At 40.9% G+C, this 21,569-nt stretch overlaps 2 protein-coding genes across 9 annotated transcripts in view; one reads left to right on the top strand and one right to left on the bottom strand.

The window, feature by feature from the left end:
- The window catches only part of c1h1orf43 (chromosome 1 C1orf43 homolog), a 26,469-nt gene extending 7,134 nt beyond the window's left edge, over nt 1-19,335 (top strand). For 2 of the 7 annotated variants that reach the window (XM_053624250.1, XM_053624213.1), the window contains 2 exons: nt 1,020-1,078; nt 2,983-3,606. In XM_053624250.1, coding sequence (XP_053480225.1) covers nt 1,020-1,078; nt 2,983-3,190 — 267 coding nt within the window. In that variant the 3' untranslated portion in view covers nt 3,191-3,606. The other 5 variants (XR_008385867.1, XR_008385863.1, XR_008385864.1 and 2 more) reach the window with 5 other exon arrangements.
- Nucleotides 5,990-21,569, bottom strand: tuft1a (tuftelin 1a). 2 transcript variants are annotated; one of them, XM_053624200.1, is made up of 12 exons: nt 21,415-21,569; nt 14,330-14,395; nt 12,991-13,089; nt 12,603-12,689; nt 12,387-12,455; nt 12,208-12,288; nt 9,844-9,954; nt 8,761-8,984; nt 8,182-8,287; nt 8,000-8,083; nt 7,788-7,882; nt 5,990-7,505 (listed from the first exon to the last, which is right to left on the bottom strand). In XM_053624200.1, exons 1-12 carry the CDS (start codon nt 21,469-21,471, stop codon nt 7,433-7,435), a joined length of 1,152 nt encoding a protein of 383 aa, XP_053480175.1. In that variant the 5' UTR covers nt 21,472-21,569; the 3' UTR covers nt 5,990-7,432. The 2 variants fall into 2 exon arrangements, with proteins under 2 accessions (XP_053480175.1, XP_053480165.1); XM_053624190.1 differs by lacking the exon at nt 21,415-21,569 and adding an exon at nt 16,071-16,465.

The raw sequence follows: 21,569 nt of genomic DNA, 5'->3' as shown, positions 1-21,569 counted from the left end.
AGGCTGTGTGGCACATGGTGATGATTTGACACCCGCATTAATACACCAACTTTGTTTTGGTCCTAGTATATTTAGCTCTTTTGTTTTTTTGTTTCTCTGCTGTTGGAGTTCATCCGTTATTGATTAAAATTACTGCTCAGTTTTGGGCTTTTTTAATTTTAATGGTCACATTGAACAGTTTCTTTGACGTATTGTTTGGAATACTGCTTGTAGTTGTCATACACAAGAACTACAGGCTTTCCTGAGCTTAAAATATGTTTGTATTTGTATGCATCTCCAAACAAGTGTCTTTCGCTAGCTAGCAGTGTTTCAGCACGCGTACATGACCGCACAGCTGTCACGTGATTGTTCACATACTCTCTTGCGGCTCTTCTGTATATCTGGAGATGGGCGCAGTGTCTCTCTTTAAAACCTGTAGTGGACGTGATTGTTGTCACTGAGCTGCTTCTCAAAACTAAATCTATGACCTTGCTTTTAAAAGTATTTGCTAATGTGGGAAATTCATACAGCTGGTCAACAAAACAGACCTTTGGGGAGGTTTATGACGTTTCTAAAATCGGAACACTTGCTGTAATAGACATAAACCGTTAGTTTGTACTCAGTAATGGACTAGAATAGTACGTGAGTATGCAGTGTGAGACACGATGTTAGTTTGTGTAGTCAGTTGGGAACACGCACAAACGACGCACAAAATGACGGCAAGATAGCCAAGGCAAGGCAGCTATACCACTTTAGTGAAATATATTGATGGTGTCTTAAAGTCATCGTATGTTACTGGCAAATAAAAATCAACATTGGCCAAAACCTGATATTTTTTCATTGGCTGTTTGTCAGATTCAGCTTCAATGAGATATGATGGGTTTCCAAGCTCGACATCTATATATGAATTAATTAGGGTTTTAATTATTACTAATCATCATTAATTATAGGCAGCTATTTACCTTCCGTCAGACTGTGTTATACCGTTTCTTATACTTAAGTAAGAAATCAGTGTTTTTTGTTTTTTTTTTTCTTGGCAGGTCTTCGGCGAAGCTGAATTCCTCAAATACAAAGAAGACTTGGCCGAGCTGGCTGCCATGTAAGTGCGCTTCTCTTTGTCTGTTTCTCAGCTACACACAATATCGAGCTGCAATTGCATTGGCGAGTGCAGTAATAAAACGGGTATAGGGCCAAACCGAATACTATTTCCAAAAAGGTCGGCCTGTAGTTATTTTCATTCTATCACCAAACGGTTGCGTGGTAGCGTGTGCAGGATCATCCTGAAAAAAATGTAAGTCGTCATGTGAGCATTAGAGCTGCAGAGAGCTGAGAGCTGCGCAGGGCTGTGAAGGTGACGAACATGGTATACCAATCGGAGAGAATGTCTTCAATATGCGCAACTGCTGAAACACATACGTGTAACATGTTTTTATAATACTTATAGGAGGTAAAGGTCACTTATAGGACAGAAGAGAGTTCTCTTTATATACAAGGCAGATTTTTTTTTTCACCGATACTGGGACTAAACGCTGCATTCAACTTGCATCAGAACTAGGAAGTTGGAACTCGGATTTACATCATTTTCAACCTCCTTGCATCAAAAGGGAACTGTATAGTCAGCGTTATAGCTAACAGGGTAATGTGTTTGCATGATGATAGATCTAAGGCCGAGGTCGGCCGAGAGTGGATTTTAAGTTGGGCAGCACCTGCCGATAACCGATTAATCAACCGATAGTTTTTGAAATTGATATTGAATGAAACCGTAACACAGAAAGTAAAATGTTGCTGAACTTTATTACAAAAATCAACAGCACTGACTGTACCGTGAAAGTGTATGGTTCTTTTTAAAAGTATAAATATTAATACATATTAACTATTAATAAATATTAAAGTAAATCAAATATATGTACATCCAAACTGAACCAAAAAGTTTTAACACTCCAAATAACAATTGAAGATAGACATCCAAAAGAAATCAAAAAACACTTCAAATAGCACAACAAATAGTTGTTTATTTCGCCTCTAGAGGCCGCTCTGGTACTGTATAATGACAGCGGACCCTTCTCAGCCGGGGAAAAACTATCACTATAGCAATCGCTAATCGGTGCCGATTAATCAGCAGAACCGATCAATTGGTCGACCTCTAATATATACAGCAACTTTTTTAAAAAAGAAAAATTTAAGAACTGTTCATGTTCTTGGTAGCCATGTTGATTTGATGTCACTTGCTGAACTCGTAATTTTGTAGAACCCCTTGAGTTTCCGAGAAGGAATTCTGAGTTGAGTGGGCATTTTCTGTAGTTTTTTCCAGTCAGCGGTCTTTAAATAGTCGAATGCAGCAAAAGACAGAATTTCAATTCAGCTCTCTTTAGTTTTATTTGTAGATAGATTTGAAAGATCTGGAGAGATTCTGTATGGAGGAACGGTCTCAGATCCCTTGCCATGTATTCTCCAACCTCATCAGGCATTACAGGAGAAGACTCAGAGCTGTTATCTTGGCAAAGGGAGGTAGCACAAAGTATTGACTAAAAGGGTGCCAATAATCGTTGCACACCTGTATTATTTATATATTAGTTTGCATTTGGTTGATATCCATGACAGCAAAGTATTTTTGTGAATTTTTTGAAGAAAAGATCAAAAGGTTAAACAATAACGACAAATTTTCACAGCCTTCTTTGCTCATATTTACCAAGGGTGCCAATATTAGTGGAGGGCAGTGTATGTCTCTACTGAGCAAGCCAGAGGCAACAGTGGCCAGGAAAACTCCCTCAACATAAGGAAGAAAGCTTATAAAGAGCAAAGTTAAGAGGAACCCGTCCTGTTCAGGGTGATATCGGATAGCAGCAGTACTTGGGTACGCATCTGCAGTATCCAGTTGAGATTAAGACTGAAGACAGGGTGTCCATGTGAGATCCTCCAAAGCAGCAGAGTTCTTCCATCTCTAATACACACGCGCGCGCACACACACACGGTCCCATGATTGTCTTCTATTTGCTTTCACAGTGTAAAGGTGCACGCCAGCTCCAACAGCCTGAACCAGCAGCACCAGTCGGCAGCTAAAGACCTGACGAGCTCGCCTGGCCCGTCCTCCGCCTCCACCATCCAGGTGACGTACCTGCCCTCCTCAGGTCAGCGCAGCAAGAGACCCAAACACTTCCTAGAGCTCAAGAACTTCAAAGACAACTATAATACACTGGAGAGCACGTTATAGGAACCCGTGCACTTGTCCGGTCGGAGACACGCTAGGCCTGACATTGACGATGGACTGGCCTCGGTGTAGTGGAGAGGACTCGGCTGACTGCGGCATGGAGTGGAGGATGAGTGTTAAAGACTGAACCTGGGGCTCCTTTAAACCTCAGTGACTTACAGAATAGAGAGGAACAAACACAGACAGGCCAAAAGGAGACCGGTCTGTGCGACGGTGACGAGCCGAAAACCCATCTTTGGGAGACAATTTTAGAAGATAGTGGGAGATAATAGTGTTAAGGTACGACTGAATTTATTGGTTAAAATGCTGTCAGTGTTACGTACTGTACTGAGGGAAAAGTCACTGCCGCTGTTTCTCAGCATTCCTTCATTCAGAGCTGCCTGTATAAACTAGTGAATAAACAAAGAGATTACAACACCTGAACAGAAAAATGCCTGACGTACTGCATAAGATTTGATAAGTGATCAGGAGCTTTCAGATCCAAGCAGCGGGATTAGAAAGAGCCGGATTAATGCCCTTTTAATGCTTAATTTCATGCAATTCTTCCACAGTCAGTACGTTAATGTAGCATCTGGTAACAACTCGGAATAATACGATAGAAAGGGCAACCTAGGAGATGTGACATGCTTGTACATATGTGAAGTCCTTTAAGTGCACTTTATTAGCAGCGTGTGTGTGTACAGGAGGAACGTAAGCATTCTGTGCTACTATGCATTTAGGCTTAGGGTCTGTGCGTATGTGACTTCACTCATGAATCGTCTCAATCAAAATTAAACCTTGTGTGTCTTTTGTACATCTCTGCTTAAAGCAATTGTTCTTCCATTTTGTTGTTGAAGACAACAAAAAGTGATCAAATATTATTCAAGATTAGACCTTAAGCAACCTGGACTCTGGTGAGAATTCAGACTGTTCATTTGGATTTAGTGCTACTAACTAGATCAACTTGCACTCATCGTATTTCGGATGAGACGTTAAACCGAGGTCCTGACTCTCTGTGGTCATTAAAAATCCCAGGACACTTCTCGTAAAAGAGTTAGGGGTATAACCCCGGTGTCCTGGCGAAATTCCCCCATTGGCCCTTCTCTATCACGATCCCCTAATAATCCCCATCTCTGAATTAGCTGCATCACTCTCTCCTCTCCACTAATAGCTGGTGTGTGGTGGGCGTTCTGGAGCACGATGGCTGCTGTCGCATCATCCAGGTGGATGCGGCACACTAGTGGTGATTGAGAAGATCCCCCCATACTATGTAAAGTGGAATTATTATTATCATCCACTTTATTAGGAACATCTGTACACCTGCAAATTCATACAATTATCCAATCAGCCATCATGTGGCATCAGCGTAATGTATAAAATCATGCAGATACAGGTCAAAAAGCTTCAGTTAATGCTCTAATCAAACATTTGAATGAGGACAAAATGCGGTATGAGCTCGTTAGAATATTTCAGAAACTGTTGAATTACTGGGAATTTCACACACAACAGTCTCTGAGTGTACACAGAATGGTACGGGGGGAAACAAAAAAACATTCGCTGACAGCACTTCTATGGGCGTAAACATCTTGTTGAGGTGGATGGGCCACAACAGCTGAAAACCCCAGCAGGTTCTACTCCCTGTCAGCCAAAAACAGGAGTCTGAGGGTACAGTGGGCACAGGCTCAGCGAAACTGGATGGGCGACGACTGGAAAAACGTTTTTGTCAAAGGCACGAATTCATGGACCCAACCTGCCTTGTGTCAGCGGTTCAGGCTGCTGGTGATGATGGTGTGGGATATGGACAAAATGCATTATTAATATGATGTTCTTAAGAAACTGGCTTGTGTGTGTTGTATCCAATGTCATGTTTAATAGTGCAACACATCCCTGACAAACCAAGCAAGGTATTGTTCTTACCCACTAGATGGCAGTGTTTGTGTAAGTTCAGGCAGTGACTGAATACATCAGTATCTGTACCGAACGTTTTTGAAACGCTGTCAAACAATTTCTAATAAGAAGTTCAGGTCTACTATTACAGGGGTTCCCACACTTTTCCAGGGCAAGGCCCCCCAAATGGCATTAACATTTGACCGAGGCCCCCTTTTGCAAGATGTCTTTAAAACACATTAAAAATACAGACTTCTGAATATATCCCCCTTTTTTTTTTAAATTAATAATTACATCTTTACATTACATTAGGAATTGATTGTGCGTGTGTGTGTGTGGTTGTCAGAGTGAGAAAGAGAAAACATTTATTTATTTTTCCACACCAACTTGTTGAGGCCCCCCGGGCGCCCCCTGGTGGCCCCCACTTTGAAAACCACTGCACTATTATACTGACACGGAAGCAGCTATAAGCTGTGAGTAAGAGGCTTCTTTGGGTTCTGAATCACACAGAAACACAAGCAGATATGCCGACACACTGAAAGAGAGAGTGATTATGGTGTTTCTGAACAGGTCCATGAGCTGCTCCATTGTAATGCTTGTTAAAACACTTCTCAAAGAGTGCAAAGTCACACTTCCTTGTCTAAGAGTGATTTAAATGAGGAACTGTACAGGCTAGCCATATTTATTAATCCGTTATTTGGTAATACTGTAAATTCTAGATAAGTTAATCCCCTGCCCCCAACCCCCCCATTGCTATTGGGACACCCAATTTTTTTTTTTATAAATACATACAGAGTTAGCCTGTCAAGATAACTGCATAGACCTTCTGCAATTCATAACCCATTTACAGAACCATGACGGCACCATAAATCTGAACTAACCCGAAGGTTCAAAGCTCACATCCGCAGTACCGTAGAAACATGAAACATCAAAACATATTTTCAATCACTTTATTAAAACTTCATCTTGCATAAATATACATGGTATTTAATACAGTAACTATAAAACCACTCGCATTTAACTACAAAAATACTTTTTATATTAAATAAAGAGCAGATGCTAAGTGCAAAGTTGAAGTTGCCATTTATGGACAGTTACAGAAACTAAATACACAAGAAGCAGGAACGGTCAAGTTTCTCGAGTACTAAAATATTTACAAAACCTGGTGATGAATAAAACATCCGTGAAATGCATTTTTTCAACAACGAGTCAAACACATTTTGTTTTTATGTACATGAAATTACCATGATTCTTCTTTTAACTCATCCAAGTAAAGCGGATTGGTACTTCATAATTATTTTACTGTCCCGGACAGCAGGCCATACAGAGTCTCTCCAATTTGCTCTATCTAAAAAAAAATATTTTAGTGTTTAATTGAAACGGTTAATTAATTTCAGGCGAGTGGAGATCATGACAAAGTTAGAAATATGTTAACGTTTTAGTAGATTTCTAATTAACCCTCACTGAAGGTGTTCAGACTTTGTGCTCGGAAAAGCTCTCAAACTAAAGGCTGAAACTCAACACGAGCGCCTCTCGCTTCCTCTCAGCAGAACAAAACAACTGGTGTGGTTTGGGTTTCCATAGCAAATTAAACAGGTTTCCTCCACCTAGCTCATCTTGCATGCCTCTTTTGAGTAGCGTAATTGTGGACTTGGTGGAATATTTTTTAGCACCTTGTCTGGGCACTCAAGCTGCATGTGGGAATCAAATCCATACAGATACTCTACAATTCCTTCATTAGGACCAAGCAACTGGTAAAGCTAAGCACCCTGCTCCCTCTCCATATCTTTACACAAGATTTGTTAGCTGTAAGAGCTTTTTATTATTTTTTTATTTTTTTGGATGATCATAAGATGTTTAGCAATTAAAACAGTCCGCTCTTAAGTAATTCAACTCCAAGCCAAATAGAGAGAGTGAGAGAAAGTGAAAGGGCCACAGTGTTCAGAAAGGAATACCACACCATTCACTCCCTCTCTTTACTCAGTTCTGCTTTTCATTCTTCATTCTGGTTAAAAGCTACTCTACAGATATTGAACGCCTCTAAACTCCTGCTTCAGCTAAATTCAAGTCGATACATGCGTGCTCACAGACACTTTGTGGGACATGTTGAAACCTACACCTGGACTATTTATACATCAATATAGGACTGAAATTCGTTACGTGCAAATTTGACACGTGCGTACCGTGCCGAGCTGCAGTCGTGGATTTGTGTAGTCGGTATGTTTGATAGCACGAGCATCATGTCACTGTGGTTCTTAGCACGAGTCATTGTGTAGCATTGCAGGCCGTTGTGCTGGAGTATGTACGGAGGAGTCGCCTGATGACCTGCTGCATTCGGATACGGGTTATGAGAACGTTACAGCGTTGTCATAACCGACTTCATGACTTGATCTCTATGACTTTAATGAACGGCAGATTCTTGTTACTTTGTGTGGACGGCTTCAGAGGCTTACTGTGGAAGGGGATAAAAAAGACAATATAGTTAGTATGCATTTTATTTGTATGGTGCTCATTTGTGTGAGTGTGAGTGAAAGTGAGTGTGAGAGAGTGAGTGTGTGTGAGAGAGAGTGTGTGTGAGAGAGTGCGTGTGCGAGAGAGAGTGTGAGTAAGTGAGAGTGAGTCGGAGTATGTGTGTGTGTGAATGAGTGTGTATGTGTGAGTGAGAGAGTGTGAGAGTGTGTATGTGTGAGTGAGAGTGTGTATGTGTGAGAGAGAGTATGTGTGAGAGTGTTACCTGTAGACAATTTGAGCATTGGAATCTGAAAACAGGCCGGAGTTTGACCTTTGGCCATTCAGGAAATAGTCCATATGATCATGCAGCTCTCTGTTCTGTATAAACAAGTGATTCAACAAAGTGATGAATACACAAGAGAAATGATCCACAAAATGTCTGGTGAAATAAGTCTGTGTGTGTGTGTGTGAGAGCGTGTGTGTGTGCGCGCTGACCTCTGCTTCAAGGAAAGCAACTTTCTCCTCCAGTTCTTTAATGACACGGTCCCTCTCCTGAATCACCATTCGTGAGTTCTGCAGCTGTATGAGGAGAAAACGTGAGTGTGGCTGTGTTTATATATTAAAAAGTGTAAAATAAGATGCCATTGATCCAGGTATGATTTTTTTTTTTTTTTTACCTGTTCAATCATCTGTCTGAGTTTCCTCTGCTGGCTCTTGAGCATATCATCAAGGTGGTGTATCTTCTCTTTAAGGATGGCGTTCTCCTTCTCCAAGTCTTCCAATCTACACAAAGCACAGTGACCTTTAATTCATCGTAAACTTTATAAACATCAGACCTTAACTGGTGCTCTTCTACAATGTCCATTGAGAACACGTTTATAAAATCTATATGTATATAGTTATATAGTTCTCAGAGGGGTTTTCTAGACATGTAGCTTTTTGCTCCACATTCACTAGGGGTTGTCATTAGTGGTCTTTTATTTTTAATCATTATTAATAATTTATTTTAATTTTTATTTACACATTTATTGGAAATCCAGTCAAATCCAATCCAACCCAAGACAAAATCCAATCAAAGAATATTTCATAATTGATGATGCCCAAGGGACGAGTTGATTGCAACCTTATAGTCACTACCCATGTCCCTTAACCAACACTGACGCTGGATGGACCAACTGATGGACATTCGCTTCCTCTCACCACCTGCTAAACCAAACCTCGTGACCTCCACTAATAAATACTTGTGGTTTACTCACCTCTCCCGGTCAGCTTGCCCCTCCTCTTTCAGCTCCCGCAGCCGCAGCAGCTCCGCCTCCCTGGTCATTAAGTCGTCCCTGAGGGACGAGTTCTCCTGTTCCATGCCGCCCATTAGCCGCTGGAGCTCTCGGATGCGTTGGTCCTGCTGTTGTACGTTAACATGTGCTTCCTTCAGCTGATCGCTCTGCTCAGACAGCTGCCTTTTATACTGACCTGCCTCGGCCTGAAGGAGGACAGAGAAATGATAAGCTTCGAGGACTTACAAGACTGAAGAGACAGAAAGAAAGTGAGGCTTCCATAAAGCGGGGTTAAGTTTACACAACTGGCATTGAGTGGACAAGTTAAAAAAAGTCATACAAAGAGGATAAAGAGAATGTTGATAGAAACATGTGATAAAACACACACACACACACACACACACACACACACACACACACACACACACATATACATACATATATACACACATATATATACACATACATATATGTATGTATGTGTGTGTGTGTGTGTGTGTATGTGCATTACACAGTATGTACCTCAGACATTACATAAATAAATATTTGCTTTGTGTTTGGTGGTGCTCTTGATATCACCACACCTCCTTGAGAATAATTGCCATAAACACTTGTTTATGGATACACAACTCAATTTTCCTAAATACACTTAAAATGGAAATACTCTAGAGTAAGCAAGAGGAGATGTACAACTGAAGAAACCAGACGTAAAAGATATCTTTCATGTGAAATATTTCTGTAGGCTTTGTATAGGATCACTCTGACGTGACTTGTATGACGCACAGTATCAGTTTGGCAAGCTAATGTTAGCGCAGCAGAAAATATTACCTCAGTGGAAAAAAATGAGGCATCGTTCAATTATTGTGATGCGTTCTTTGGTAGAGCTGGAGTAGTCCCAGCAACACACCCCGACTAACCCCACCTTCTGTGCGGCGGGTTAAAGGAATGTAGTACAAGCCTTTTCAGATCATACAGGTTCCTCAGGAATGCGTCCGTTACGTAATGACCGTGTACGGATGAATAACAAAATACCACGGCATGTAGAGAAAAGAAGATGATGTGAACCTGTAATTTCTCCTTCTCCTCTTGGTGTTTCTTCTCTGCCTCCTGAAGCTGAGTGTACAGCCGCTTGCTGACTTCCCTCATCCTCTCTCGCTCCTGCTCATCCACAAACTCCTGAAACACAGAGACAGAAAGCAAAGAGAGTAAGCAACTGACGTGCTCCTGACCTGAGTTATGGAGGAGCTTGTGTTGCGTTTTTTTTTTTTAACGTGTTTATCAGTTCTGTAACACTTCCCTGTTTATAAATGTTTGAACTAGAGCTGCAACAACTAATCGATAATAATCGCTTATGAAAATCGTTGTCAACGAATCTCATTGTCGATTAGTTGGTCTGAGCGCGGTACATTTACTCATTACATTACTTCTGCTCCAAAAACACGCTTCGGAGAGTAAATACTAACGTTGTGTCCCAAATGAAGTACTGTAAACTTACACTATGCACTACCGTCTAGTGCCGTGTTTCCGTGGACCCCCTAGTGGTCAGTGGTGTAACTGCAGGGGGTCCGTAGGAAAGTTTTAAAAATGTTTAAATAATATATATTATATTATATATAGTTAGTTTTGTTTTTTTTTTTGTTAAATGTATCAAAGTATATTCAAATGAAATGTTTTAAAACTAATCAATTTGGTTATTCGCGTGCATTCACAAATATGTTAGCTGAGATGATGATCGTTCGTTGATGGATTTATTTTAAATTTATTTACAAATGAAATGATTATTTGCAAAGACCCATGAGTAGTAGACAAGTTCAAGTGTCGCATTGATGGATAAAATAAACAAAAGATAATTCAGAGAGTCAAATTAAATGTCACACCAACGATAAAATGTAATTGCACCTGGTATTTGTACCAAACCCTGGGGAATAACAGGTTCTACCAATCTACCAGGGATTGCTAGGACTGTAGAATTCAGTGCTGTTTGTGCATCCATAAAAAGTAATGCATAAATACTTATATATATATATATTATATATACACACACACACACACACACACACACACACACACACACACACACACACACACACACACACATATATATTTCTAGATGCCAAAAAAAAGCACAGAATTAAATTACAGTCCTATATTAATAATACATATTCTGATGTGTTTATTGGGTTCTTTTCAGTCTTATATAATTGGACAAACAGTTGTGTAAAGTTTTAGTCTTAAGTTTATATTTGTAACACTCAGTTTGTGGATTTTATTTTAAATAAATGAAAAAACATGGTACTGAAAGCCCCCCCATCCGATTAATTGAAAAAATAATCGTTAGTTGCAGCCCTAGTTTGAACTGGTAGACTAGTCTATACGGCACACTACATCGAACGATATCATATTCATACGTCTCCTGGAGACCAACAAACTTTCCTTGGGAATATTTATAGAATCAAAACGAGAAGAGGAAGGGACGATGTGCATGCGCGCACACATGTTTCGTGTGTCATCAGGGTGTGGGCTCAGACTGGGAACTCTGGAGTAGTGAAGGCAGCACTTAACTTCTTCCATTCAATTTTCCAGCCAGAGCTGAACCACACACACACACACACACACACACACACACACACAGAGTGCTCTGTTGGGGAACTTAATCCAGCCTATTCACAAACTTCTCTGGACTTAAAAGAGGCTTTGTAAAGCAGAGTGTGTATGTGCTCGCACCGCGAATTGTTTTTAGACTATAAGGGACACTGAGAAATGTGGAATGCACTGGGAACTGTTCATCTAAAACGCACCAGCATTAAACAAAGAGCTGCAGGATGTGATGAATGTGGTGTTTTGTTTGTTTTTTTCTTTTCCCATAGCACGGTGTTTTCATTAGAACCAAAGTGTGTGTGTATTCAGGTGCCAGGTCGTGTACGTCAGTGTGTGTATATACACAAGGATTACAGTAAAGATTCTTCCTGGTTTGGCGTTTGGAATGACTGTTTTCAGTGTGTTAAAGAGGGCGGTGCTGAACAAATACGAAAAAAAAAAATACAAAATGTAAAAAATAAGTGTAAATATATTTTTATATAGCAAATCCGTGTGTTCTAGTTTCACTTAAATGTTGTAAAGAAGATCAGACAAAACAGAGGCTAAGGAATAAACAGAGCCATGTCTGAACTGTTACTGTTGCTTCAATACTTTTTTTTGGTAGGTGTCATTATTTTCTGAACTAACAAACAATAAAACTATCGACCCAACATGACGACTACTACTGCACTTACAATGAAAAACTGGAACTTATGTTTTAGCATGGAACTCACTGTTTTGCTCTGTGCTTGTGTCCGCTTCATGCATCTCCATGGACGAGTGTGTGTGTGTGTGTGTGTGTGTGTGTGTGTGTGTGTGTATAATATCAAAGACCATGTGAAAACACCTTACCTGTTTGTCTTCTCTGTCCTGTGTTGGTAGTGACATCGGAGCACAATTCACTCTGCTCCCACTAATTTGAGCTAACTGCACCTGAAAAAGCGAGAGACCGATACTGGTTCATGTCTTGTCCTGGTGTCCATACTCATCCCACTATTATTTGTACACACACACACACACACTTCTCTTGCCTTATGCTCTGTTCTGTGGGTGTTTTTTGCTGCCATCTGCTCCCTCAGGCTCTTTAAACAGTATCGCACCTGGAAGAGACACCGTACTTGTGATTCACAGATGTATACAAAATACACACACACACACACACACACACACACACACACACACGCGCACGCACGAAGCATGAACATGCACTAGCGAGCTTGCGATTGGACAAGGCAGTCTGACCGGACCTCTTGTATTTGCGAAACCTCATCCGAGAGCATCTTCAGACTCTGCTGATTCCTGTCCTGTTCCTTTTTTTGCGCTTGCAGATACACCTGAAACACAAACACACATTTACTATAACCACACCTTGGGTCTCTCTCTCTCTCTCTCTCTCTCTCTCTCTCTCTCACACACACACACACACACACACACACACACACACACACACACACACACACACACACACACACACACACACACACACACACACACACACGAGCAATGCATTTCTGTAGACCAGTTTGTTGTGAAAGCAGTACAGGATTAGAGAGCTCACTGGAATTTAAACTGACACACCCTCTGTTACAAAGCAACTGTTGAAGCAACCAGGACACCCTGGTCCTCACGGCTCACCTTTATGACTTCGACCTTCTCTTCGGCTTTGACGGGCTCGTTCTTTAGCGGCTGTCTCTCGCTGGTGGGCTGCACCAAAGCAAACGCTCTCCCAATTGGCTAGAATGGTAAAGAGGACAGGTTGATCGATTAGGCTGATACAGAGTACGCATATTCTATTTAAAAAAAAAAAAAACCTAACTAAAAATCTGTTCCAGCTTGCCTCGGAAGTCATTTGTAAATTCCCCAAAAGCAATCTTATAACATTCAGATATCTACAACAGACATCTGTGTGTCATGTTCAGAGCTTTAACGTTTCACAGGCCTCAGGGTGCATGCTTTTTCCCTGCTGGTTTTATGCGTCATCACATTTTGACTTGTGAAAGCTTGTGAAAACTACGTAATATTGCGCCGTTCTAGAAAGAGGAGAATCGTTATGAATAATACCAGGACACGCAAACGGTATAAGGTATAAACTCCAGACATTTGCATGTATTTAGATCAAGAAAAGAGAAGCATCTGTCCCTGAACCATGAACATACAAATCTCTGACAGTCTCTATAAAAACACATACACAATGAAGAGGAGGACGAAAAGCCAGACAGATGGAGAGACAGCCAGGGAGGGGAGGTTATGTGATTTCGGGTTATTTGAAACAATGAGACTGTGGTCCTTGGGGAGAATCTTGCATAAAAAGACCCTCTGTCCTGACTACAGCCACACAGACATGAGCGTGCTTTCATTATCACTGCAGTTTGAGCTTTTTCCTGGAAAGACCGAGAATTCAAGAGAACCGATTTACATAGAGGCATGATGAGGTTAGGAGAAGGGAGGGAAGAGGACTGGCCGACTTTCACGAGAAGTTACACAGAACTATTTCTCTTTCACCCGAAGTAGTTACAACACTGCGCACATAAATAAGGCAGTATAAAACTCTAGAAGCTTGGAGACTGGAAAATCATCATAAATACAGCATTCATACAGAACTCATGCTACAAAAAGCACATATACACCCAGCTGTTCACTCATTCCATAAATATATATATATATAAATATTTAAAGATATTTCTCTTTTTAAGTTTGAAAATGTCACACTTATGGAGCGCATGTGCTAGACACTAAAGTTGACTCATATTTTTTTTTGTCTTTGTAATTGTTGTAATGTTTCCAGTACCTATGTACATTTAAATAATCTTCTTTTTATAATAGCTTTTTGGTTCTTTTTTTTTTTCCTAAATGAAGGAATTCTAAAGTCTAATGTGGTTTCAAGCTCATTCTTGCCTCCTACTCCATTACATATAAAGTCCTAAAGTGAGTTTGGGCTTTGTAGGTGTGCGTTCTATAGTTATCAGTGTCTTACCTTTCCTACGGCGGGCTGCTGCTGGACTTGGTCGTGCAGGGTCAGTCGGAGTCTCCGGCACCCATCCTGAACGACAAGAAGAAACAAAGTGTGAGGGGAAGCCCTGACAAAAGGACCGTTAGAAATGAGGGAAGAGACTGAAGAAATAGAGGAAAATGTGGGGAGGAGAAACTGAGTAATAGTGCCATGAGTGTGTGCGCGCGTGTGCGTGTGTGTGTGAGAGAGAGAGAGAGAGAGAAAATGAGAGAGAGAGAGGCCAATGGTCTATAAAAGTCTACCAAGAATGCCAGTGCTTAGTTATTGGCAAGGGAAAGAAAGACATGAAACACATCTTCCTGCCAGATACAGAACATTCTGTTCGACTTCTGGACTCAGCTACTGGAAAATACCAGAACTCCCCCTCCTGGCATGCCGTCGCTCTCGTTTTGAATCTGCCTTTGAATTGCAGCGCAGACTCCAAACAGGGCAATGGGCTCGAGAGGGATGTGGAATATCCCCATGACGACAGGGTCACAGCGAAATAACAAACACAGGAAGACGGAACACAGAGGCCACGCGAATACGCGCAATACAGCCCCCTGCGTTAAACTATTATAAACTGTGACTCATCGAACCACACGCACTGGACTCTAACATGAACCAACAGTGATATCCCAACACTAAAACATTACAACAATGCAAGCTAACGTGCATTAAGGACGTTAACGTCCATCGACTGGACACAGCTGCAAGTACTATGGTTATAGAATCATATGTATACATATAAAACATATATATACACACACTGTAGGCTATTAAGAGAGGAATGGTCTACAGAAACCAAAACTAGTGTGCTGAGGAATGGGGGATTCCACTAGAGCATGTGACACACACACACACACACACACACACACACACACACACACCTATTCAGTAATAGCAAGAGATCTATAGCCATTATAAACCAGGAAAATATTTTCTCCATGTACAATTTGAGGAATACCATACGCAATCTCTGATGGACACAGCGCAGTGTGTGTGTGTGTGTGTGTGGTCTATCTGGATTTGCAGCAAGGTTCCATCACTACATCTGGGTTCTCACATGCTCATCTGTCTCTCTTAGAGGGCTCATACACGTAGGCCTCCTTCGCACACTCTCCACGTTCCCTTCGATACGTAACAAGTGAACGCGCGTGTCCGTGTCACGCTCAAACAACGTCTTATCAGTGATTGATGTGTAACTAGACTCGATGGGACAAAGGTTTGGTAAACACAGATTTGAGAAAGGACCATTCTCTGCAACGAGGTACGTAACATGGATGCGCACGGTTAACGCTTACTGTCCCGACACGAATTCGAAGCAGGAACAGGTGCTATGGGAACGTTAAACCACACTTTACATACGGGTCTTATGTCTCGGATTAAAACGTCGCTGCGTTAGATGGGACTAAGCTGGCTAGAACACGGTGCTGCAATAAACATGACTTCAGCATATCCTCTTACCTGACACAAAAAAAAATCTGTGAAAGACAACACGGAACCACACCTTCAACCACGCAATCACAACAAAGAGATTTTTCCCGTCCGACGAGGAAGTCAAAACAAGGATCGAGGCAACCGCACAATCCTGGGCAACACCTTTAGAAATATGTACTTAATAGAAGAAGAAGAAGAAGAAGAAGAAGAAGAAACAGTAGACGAAACAGCCATTAGATATATAACAGGTCTCCAAATATTCTAACTCCATAACTATTAGATTTACCTGAGCAACTTTACTGCGTCCACACAGCTCTCCGTCCTGTTTAAAGTGGGACGCTGGTCTGCGTATGTGTGCCTTCCGTACAAGGCAAAGCAGCATTTAAATGAGGGCTCTGCCAAGATCAATACCACACCTTAACCACACGCGTGTTATCTTGCAGGGATTAAGATGACCATTCAGGGGTTATCGGTGAGAATTCTGTTATACGACAACAACCGTTTCCAGGACTGCTGTGCGTCGGATAACCACCCAAGAGCCTTATTCACACCCTCATGTTTTCACGCTGCTGTTCCCATTGACCTTTATTTAGGACAGTGTATGAACGTTGCTGTAGTCTTTATCGCTACGCCACACGCCGTTCCAGAAATAGTTTTTGGCTTACGTGAATATACGTATTAATACTGTAACAACGGCAAAATGACTCGGTTAGGATTTTACGATCGTAAGGAATTACAGAAAATGAAGAAATAAGGAACAAATGTTCGGGGCTCTATTCGAGCTGCAACAAGTAAAATGAAGGGCATCACATGTGCTAGAAGATCAAAAGGACAAACTACAAACAAACAATGCTCGTCAAAGCTTTCCACTTCAAATGAAGCCGGTCGACAAATAGTGAGGGTGAAGCCATGAAAGCAGGAAGATTGAACAAGGAAGACTGGGATCACATGATCACATGAGGCAGTGATCACGTGTGTCACGTCTACTTTCCATAATCGGATAAATAATCAAATCAAGTACAAATAAAAGCCTTCTCTTGCTTCCTTCGTGGTTTTTTTTTTTTTTCTTTCTCATTATATGCACCTCCTCCTCCTTTTCTCGTGCACCCCTGTTCTTCCATCTCCTCGCGTTATAGTACAGTAGCCGTAAACACGGGCTGATTTACAGGAAAAGGCCAGCGGAAAGGAGAGTGGGCAGGAACGAGAGACAAGGAACACAAAATAGGCGACAATAATGAGAGGCGAGGGAGAGACTGAATAAGTCCTGAGAGCGGAATGTGTAACCTCATACTGGCTCAGACTAAATGCTCAGTACAAACGCACACACACACACACACACACACACACACACACGGTCAGAAGAGAAGCCTAGACGTAACTGGAGATTTGGTTGTGCATAAAGCATTCAGTGTGTGTTCCGGATCAGCAGCGCGCACGCACGCACGGACACACACACACACACACACACACACACAAAATCGGGGGAAGATGTCAGGAACAAACTGTCCTAATAGCATTAACCTTAAAGAAAACTAATAACTACCTTCCCAAACTTATCCTGCAAGGAATTTGTATCATTTTTAATATTAAATTAACATGAATAATTATGATGATGATGATAATACAAATATTTCATTTATTTGTGCCTTTCAGGGTCGTCTACAACCCTGTAACAACAGTAATAACAAAGCAGTTCAAGAAAAAAAAAAAAAGGAGGATAGGATAGAGAAAACAATGAAGAAGAAGAAGAAGAAGAAGAAGAAGAAGATAACTGTACAGAGAGTTAAAAACACTAAAAAGCAGAGGGCGTAATAACCAAAGATATTCGTTTCTTGAGCGCTGAAGGATTCTTCTAATTCCTAAGTTCCTCACTGATCTGCGTCTGATCTTCACCACCTGGGGCAAGAAAAACTGCTCAACATTCCTCACAGTCCCTGTTTAATGATTATATTAATATGCACCACATGCTGCATGCCACATGACAAAGAGGGAAGGTGGTGTTTCTTTCTTTATTCCATCAATACAAGCAACAATCATGTGTTTTATATAAAAGTATGCCTGTTATATAATTCTATCAAACGACCTCATGTCACGGTAAGCAAACAGGAAGCTGCCTGATACACAAACAAGCGAGATGGAGTGAGAGGGATATGGGATGAACAGACAGATGAAAGAGGAGGGCAAACAGTACTGACGCAGCGATTGAACAGACGGGTTTTCAGTAGCCGTCCGTTTTACATAACCAAACAAGTCCGTGTTCTTCACGACTGAGCGTATGTGACGACGTGCATGTGGTTTTCTTCGATTTTACTTCACGAACGGACACTGCAGCTGATCCAGAGACATTCTCTTACCTCCTCCCTCTTGGCCTTGAAACTATAGTGCAAAGCTGGAGTGAGACGGGAATCTGTGCGTGTGTGTGTGTGTGGCCTGAAGAATTCCTAAAGCATGACCTCAGGAAGAGGTAGTTATTTACCTCGCTCGCTCATGATCTAGTCTTCTAACCCGTATTTCGCAGACCCCATTACACTGCTTCCAGATGCTGACTAAGAAGCTGTCTGCAAATGAGAGACAGCCATCGGCCTGGTCTCATTCTGCTGATAATGACTAACGGTCATGATCCTAAACCAAGTCTGCTTAGTTAAAATCACTGGTACTGATCAAAACCCTTACACTTCTGATGTTAATTGAAGCGTTGATCATTTGTGTGGTCAGCATCTGCTTTTATTATTGTGCACACATGTGTGTGTATCTCACACCGTCCATTAGATGGTGCACCATAATGATGCCTTGGAAAAGATATGGAGTTACCATGATCTGTAACATCAGCAATTGTAGGCTTATCTGGGATAAGTCATGACTAAGCCGGTGTTTTGACTTCATTCCAGATGGCGTCGCCTGAACATATATGGGCATGTCAAGCTCTTCCACGACATCTAAACAGAACCTCTCGGGGCACCAATACACAACACACAAGTCCTGTTATTACACTTCAGATCCTTAGCAACTAGTAAACATCTTAAGTGGCAAACTTTGACTAAACAAAGTGTTCAAAAATCATACTGGAGTTAAGATCTAAATATTCTTCCTTACTTTTGATTCTTTGTTTGTTTGTTTTTTTATTTAAATGCACGTCCTACTGTAAAAAAAATATCAACTGGGTAGTCTGAAATCAAATCATTAAAAAAACAAACAAACACATCTGTATCATTACAACGCAATAAACATGCAATAAATGTCTCACACAGCACCTTTAGCCTGGTTTGCGTGCAAGTCATGTACGCTGTTCAAACACTCCCTTTGTGCAACTGTTTGTAAAAGTCCACTCACATTAATCTCGCTTCTCTTTATAAGGTATCTGGTGAAGGCACAATGTTGCTTAGTGATTGAGGAATGTGGGAATAAACCAAATGTACAGGTTACTTATTAGCCAGGAAACACTCTTTCCTGATCTGAGAGACAAGGTGAAAATGTCCCGGGTTAATGGTTATGCGTGCAAATGTTTGACTTGTAATCGAAAGTTTGCAACAAAAAAAAGTTTTGGTTTATTTTAATATCCATGACATGCAGATACTAACTTTCTCTTAGTGCTGTGCAATGACGTGTGGCTTAATCACCATCGATGAATTAAAACACAACTGCCGGACATACTGGTGAGCTTAATAAGAATGAGATACGTAGCTAACAAAATATAGCGTTTCGAGAAATAATTCCGAACGGGAAAATACAGTCATTTCCATCCATTTTCTGTACCGCTTATCCTACACAGGGAGCCTACGCCAGGGGACGCGGGAGACAAGGCGAGAGACATCCTGGACAGGGTGCCAACTAGAGCTGCAACAATTAATCGATAATTAAAATAATCGACAACGAATTTCATTATGGATTAGTTGGGTCTGTGACGTCACTGTGGATAACGTTTACCTTTACATCCTTATCTGTAAATGTTAGAAATTCACTCCAGTATTTCTATTTTATGTAAAGACTCATCCTGACAGCGAGCGAGTCTCCGTTACACTTCACTCCATGAGCGCGAGTCCAAGCATACGCGTCAATCAAACAGTGCGCAATAGACAGGAAGCGCAATAACTCTGACTAAAATATTCATTTTGATCAAATATGTTGTTTGATGCTATATTTAGCGATATTTAGAAACAAAAGTAATTGTGTTTTTTATGAGAGCGGTAACTGTAATGGGGTTAGAACATGTAATTGTATAGAAATGTACAGAATAAAGTAATGTTACTGTGTTCAGACGAGTGAATGTGTGTGTTAAAGCAGAACATTCAACCTCTCACCACTTAACACTTAGTTTGTGCTTTTGTTTTTCTTTTGTTTATCATTTTATTATAGTGATTTAACGTCTGCTTTAAAGCTTATGGACAATCAGTGTTTTTATACATTTAATACCTTTTTCAACTTCGGGTAGAATGTGAAATCACATGTTTTTTCGGGGGGGGGGGGCTTACAGAAATTACAAATTGTCTTTTTAAATCCAACGAATCGATTGATTGAAGGAATAATCGATTATCAAAATAATCGTTAGTTGCAGCCCTAGTGCCAACCCATCGCAGGAAACAATCACACACCCGTTCACACACTACGGACAATTTAGCGATGCCAATCAACCTACAACGCATGTCTTTGGACGCGTGGAGGAAACCGGCGGACCTGGAGGAAACCCCCGAAGAACATTCAAACCCCGAGCACACAGGGCGGAGGCGGGAATCGAGTCCCCGACCCCGGAGGTGCGAGCCAAGAGTGCTAACCACTAAGCCAGCGTAAACCCCATGGTGGTCATATATGATGAACTAAACTAAATTCTAAACTCTAAACGTGAAAGAAAACCTGTCTTAGGATCAACGTATTCGTTGAATTATTCTTGAATAATTAAGGAAAGAAGAAAGAATTCATTGCGATCATTAAACTGTTTCGAAATATAAAAGCAGAACAGCTTTTTCTTCTTGCACAGCTGTTGTGTGTCCGGTTTCCTACAGAATTCACCTCTCTGCTCTTTCCCTGTAAAGCTGATGCACATCCTGTGTTTCTGATCTTACTGTAATTATCTGCATGAAACTTCACACCGTCTCTATACACACTGTGAGGAAGGGGGGGTGGAGTACTGGACACAAGGTACATGAATCCTCATAGAGACACCAGCAGGTTAATCCACCAATGACCCTCATTCACATAACAATGCTCCCTTTTTCATGAGAGTGTATTGTAAGAAACATCCTGCTTTTCATTCTATAAAGAGCACACATAAAGCAAGAAAATGTTTGATATACAGTAGCAAGTCTACAACAATGTATCAACCACATGATAGTGTTAAGTATGTTTTGTTTGAAAGAATGAGATGACGGTGTTCCCATTATACAAATATTCATATTACTTTCAAAGTTGTTATATTTCTAAATTATATATATATATATATATATATATATATATATATATATATATATATATATATATATATATATATATATATATATATATATGTACACACCCTACACAGTTAACACTCATTATGTGGAAACCGTTTAGTCCACTAAACTCTGACCAGTGCACATAACTGAGATTGTTTCCACTTCCGCTGACGGAGGTAGTGAACTTTATTCACAGCTACTCACCGCTCTGTCTCCTGCTCTGATATCCGAGAACATACACACGCTCCGAGTGCTGCTCATTTTCACTGTTTTATTTTATTTTTAACGAAATAAATAAACAAATAAATAGATAATTTTGACACGAAGCCTCCACAGTGTGTCTCGACACAGACGCTGTT

Source organism: Ictalurus furcatus, chromosome 1, assembly GCF_023375685.1.
Source record: "Ictalurus furcatus strain D&B chromosome 1, Billie_1.0, whole genome shotgun sequence".
In the NCBI taxonomy this organism is placed as follows: Eukaryota; Metazoa; Chordata; class Actinopteri; order Siluriformes; family Ictaluridae; genus Ictalurus; species Ictalurus furcatus.
The sequence above is the reverse complement of the archived record's forward strand: the minus strand, read 5'-3'. Positions and strand labels throughout refer to the sequence as shown.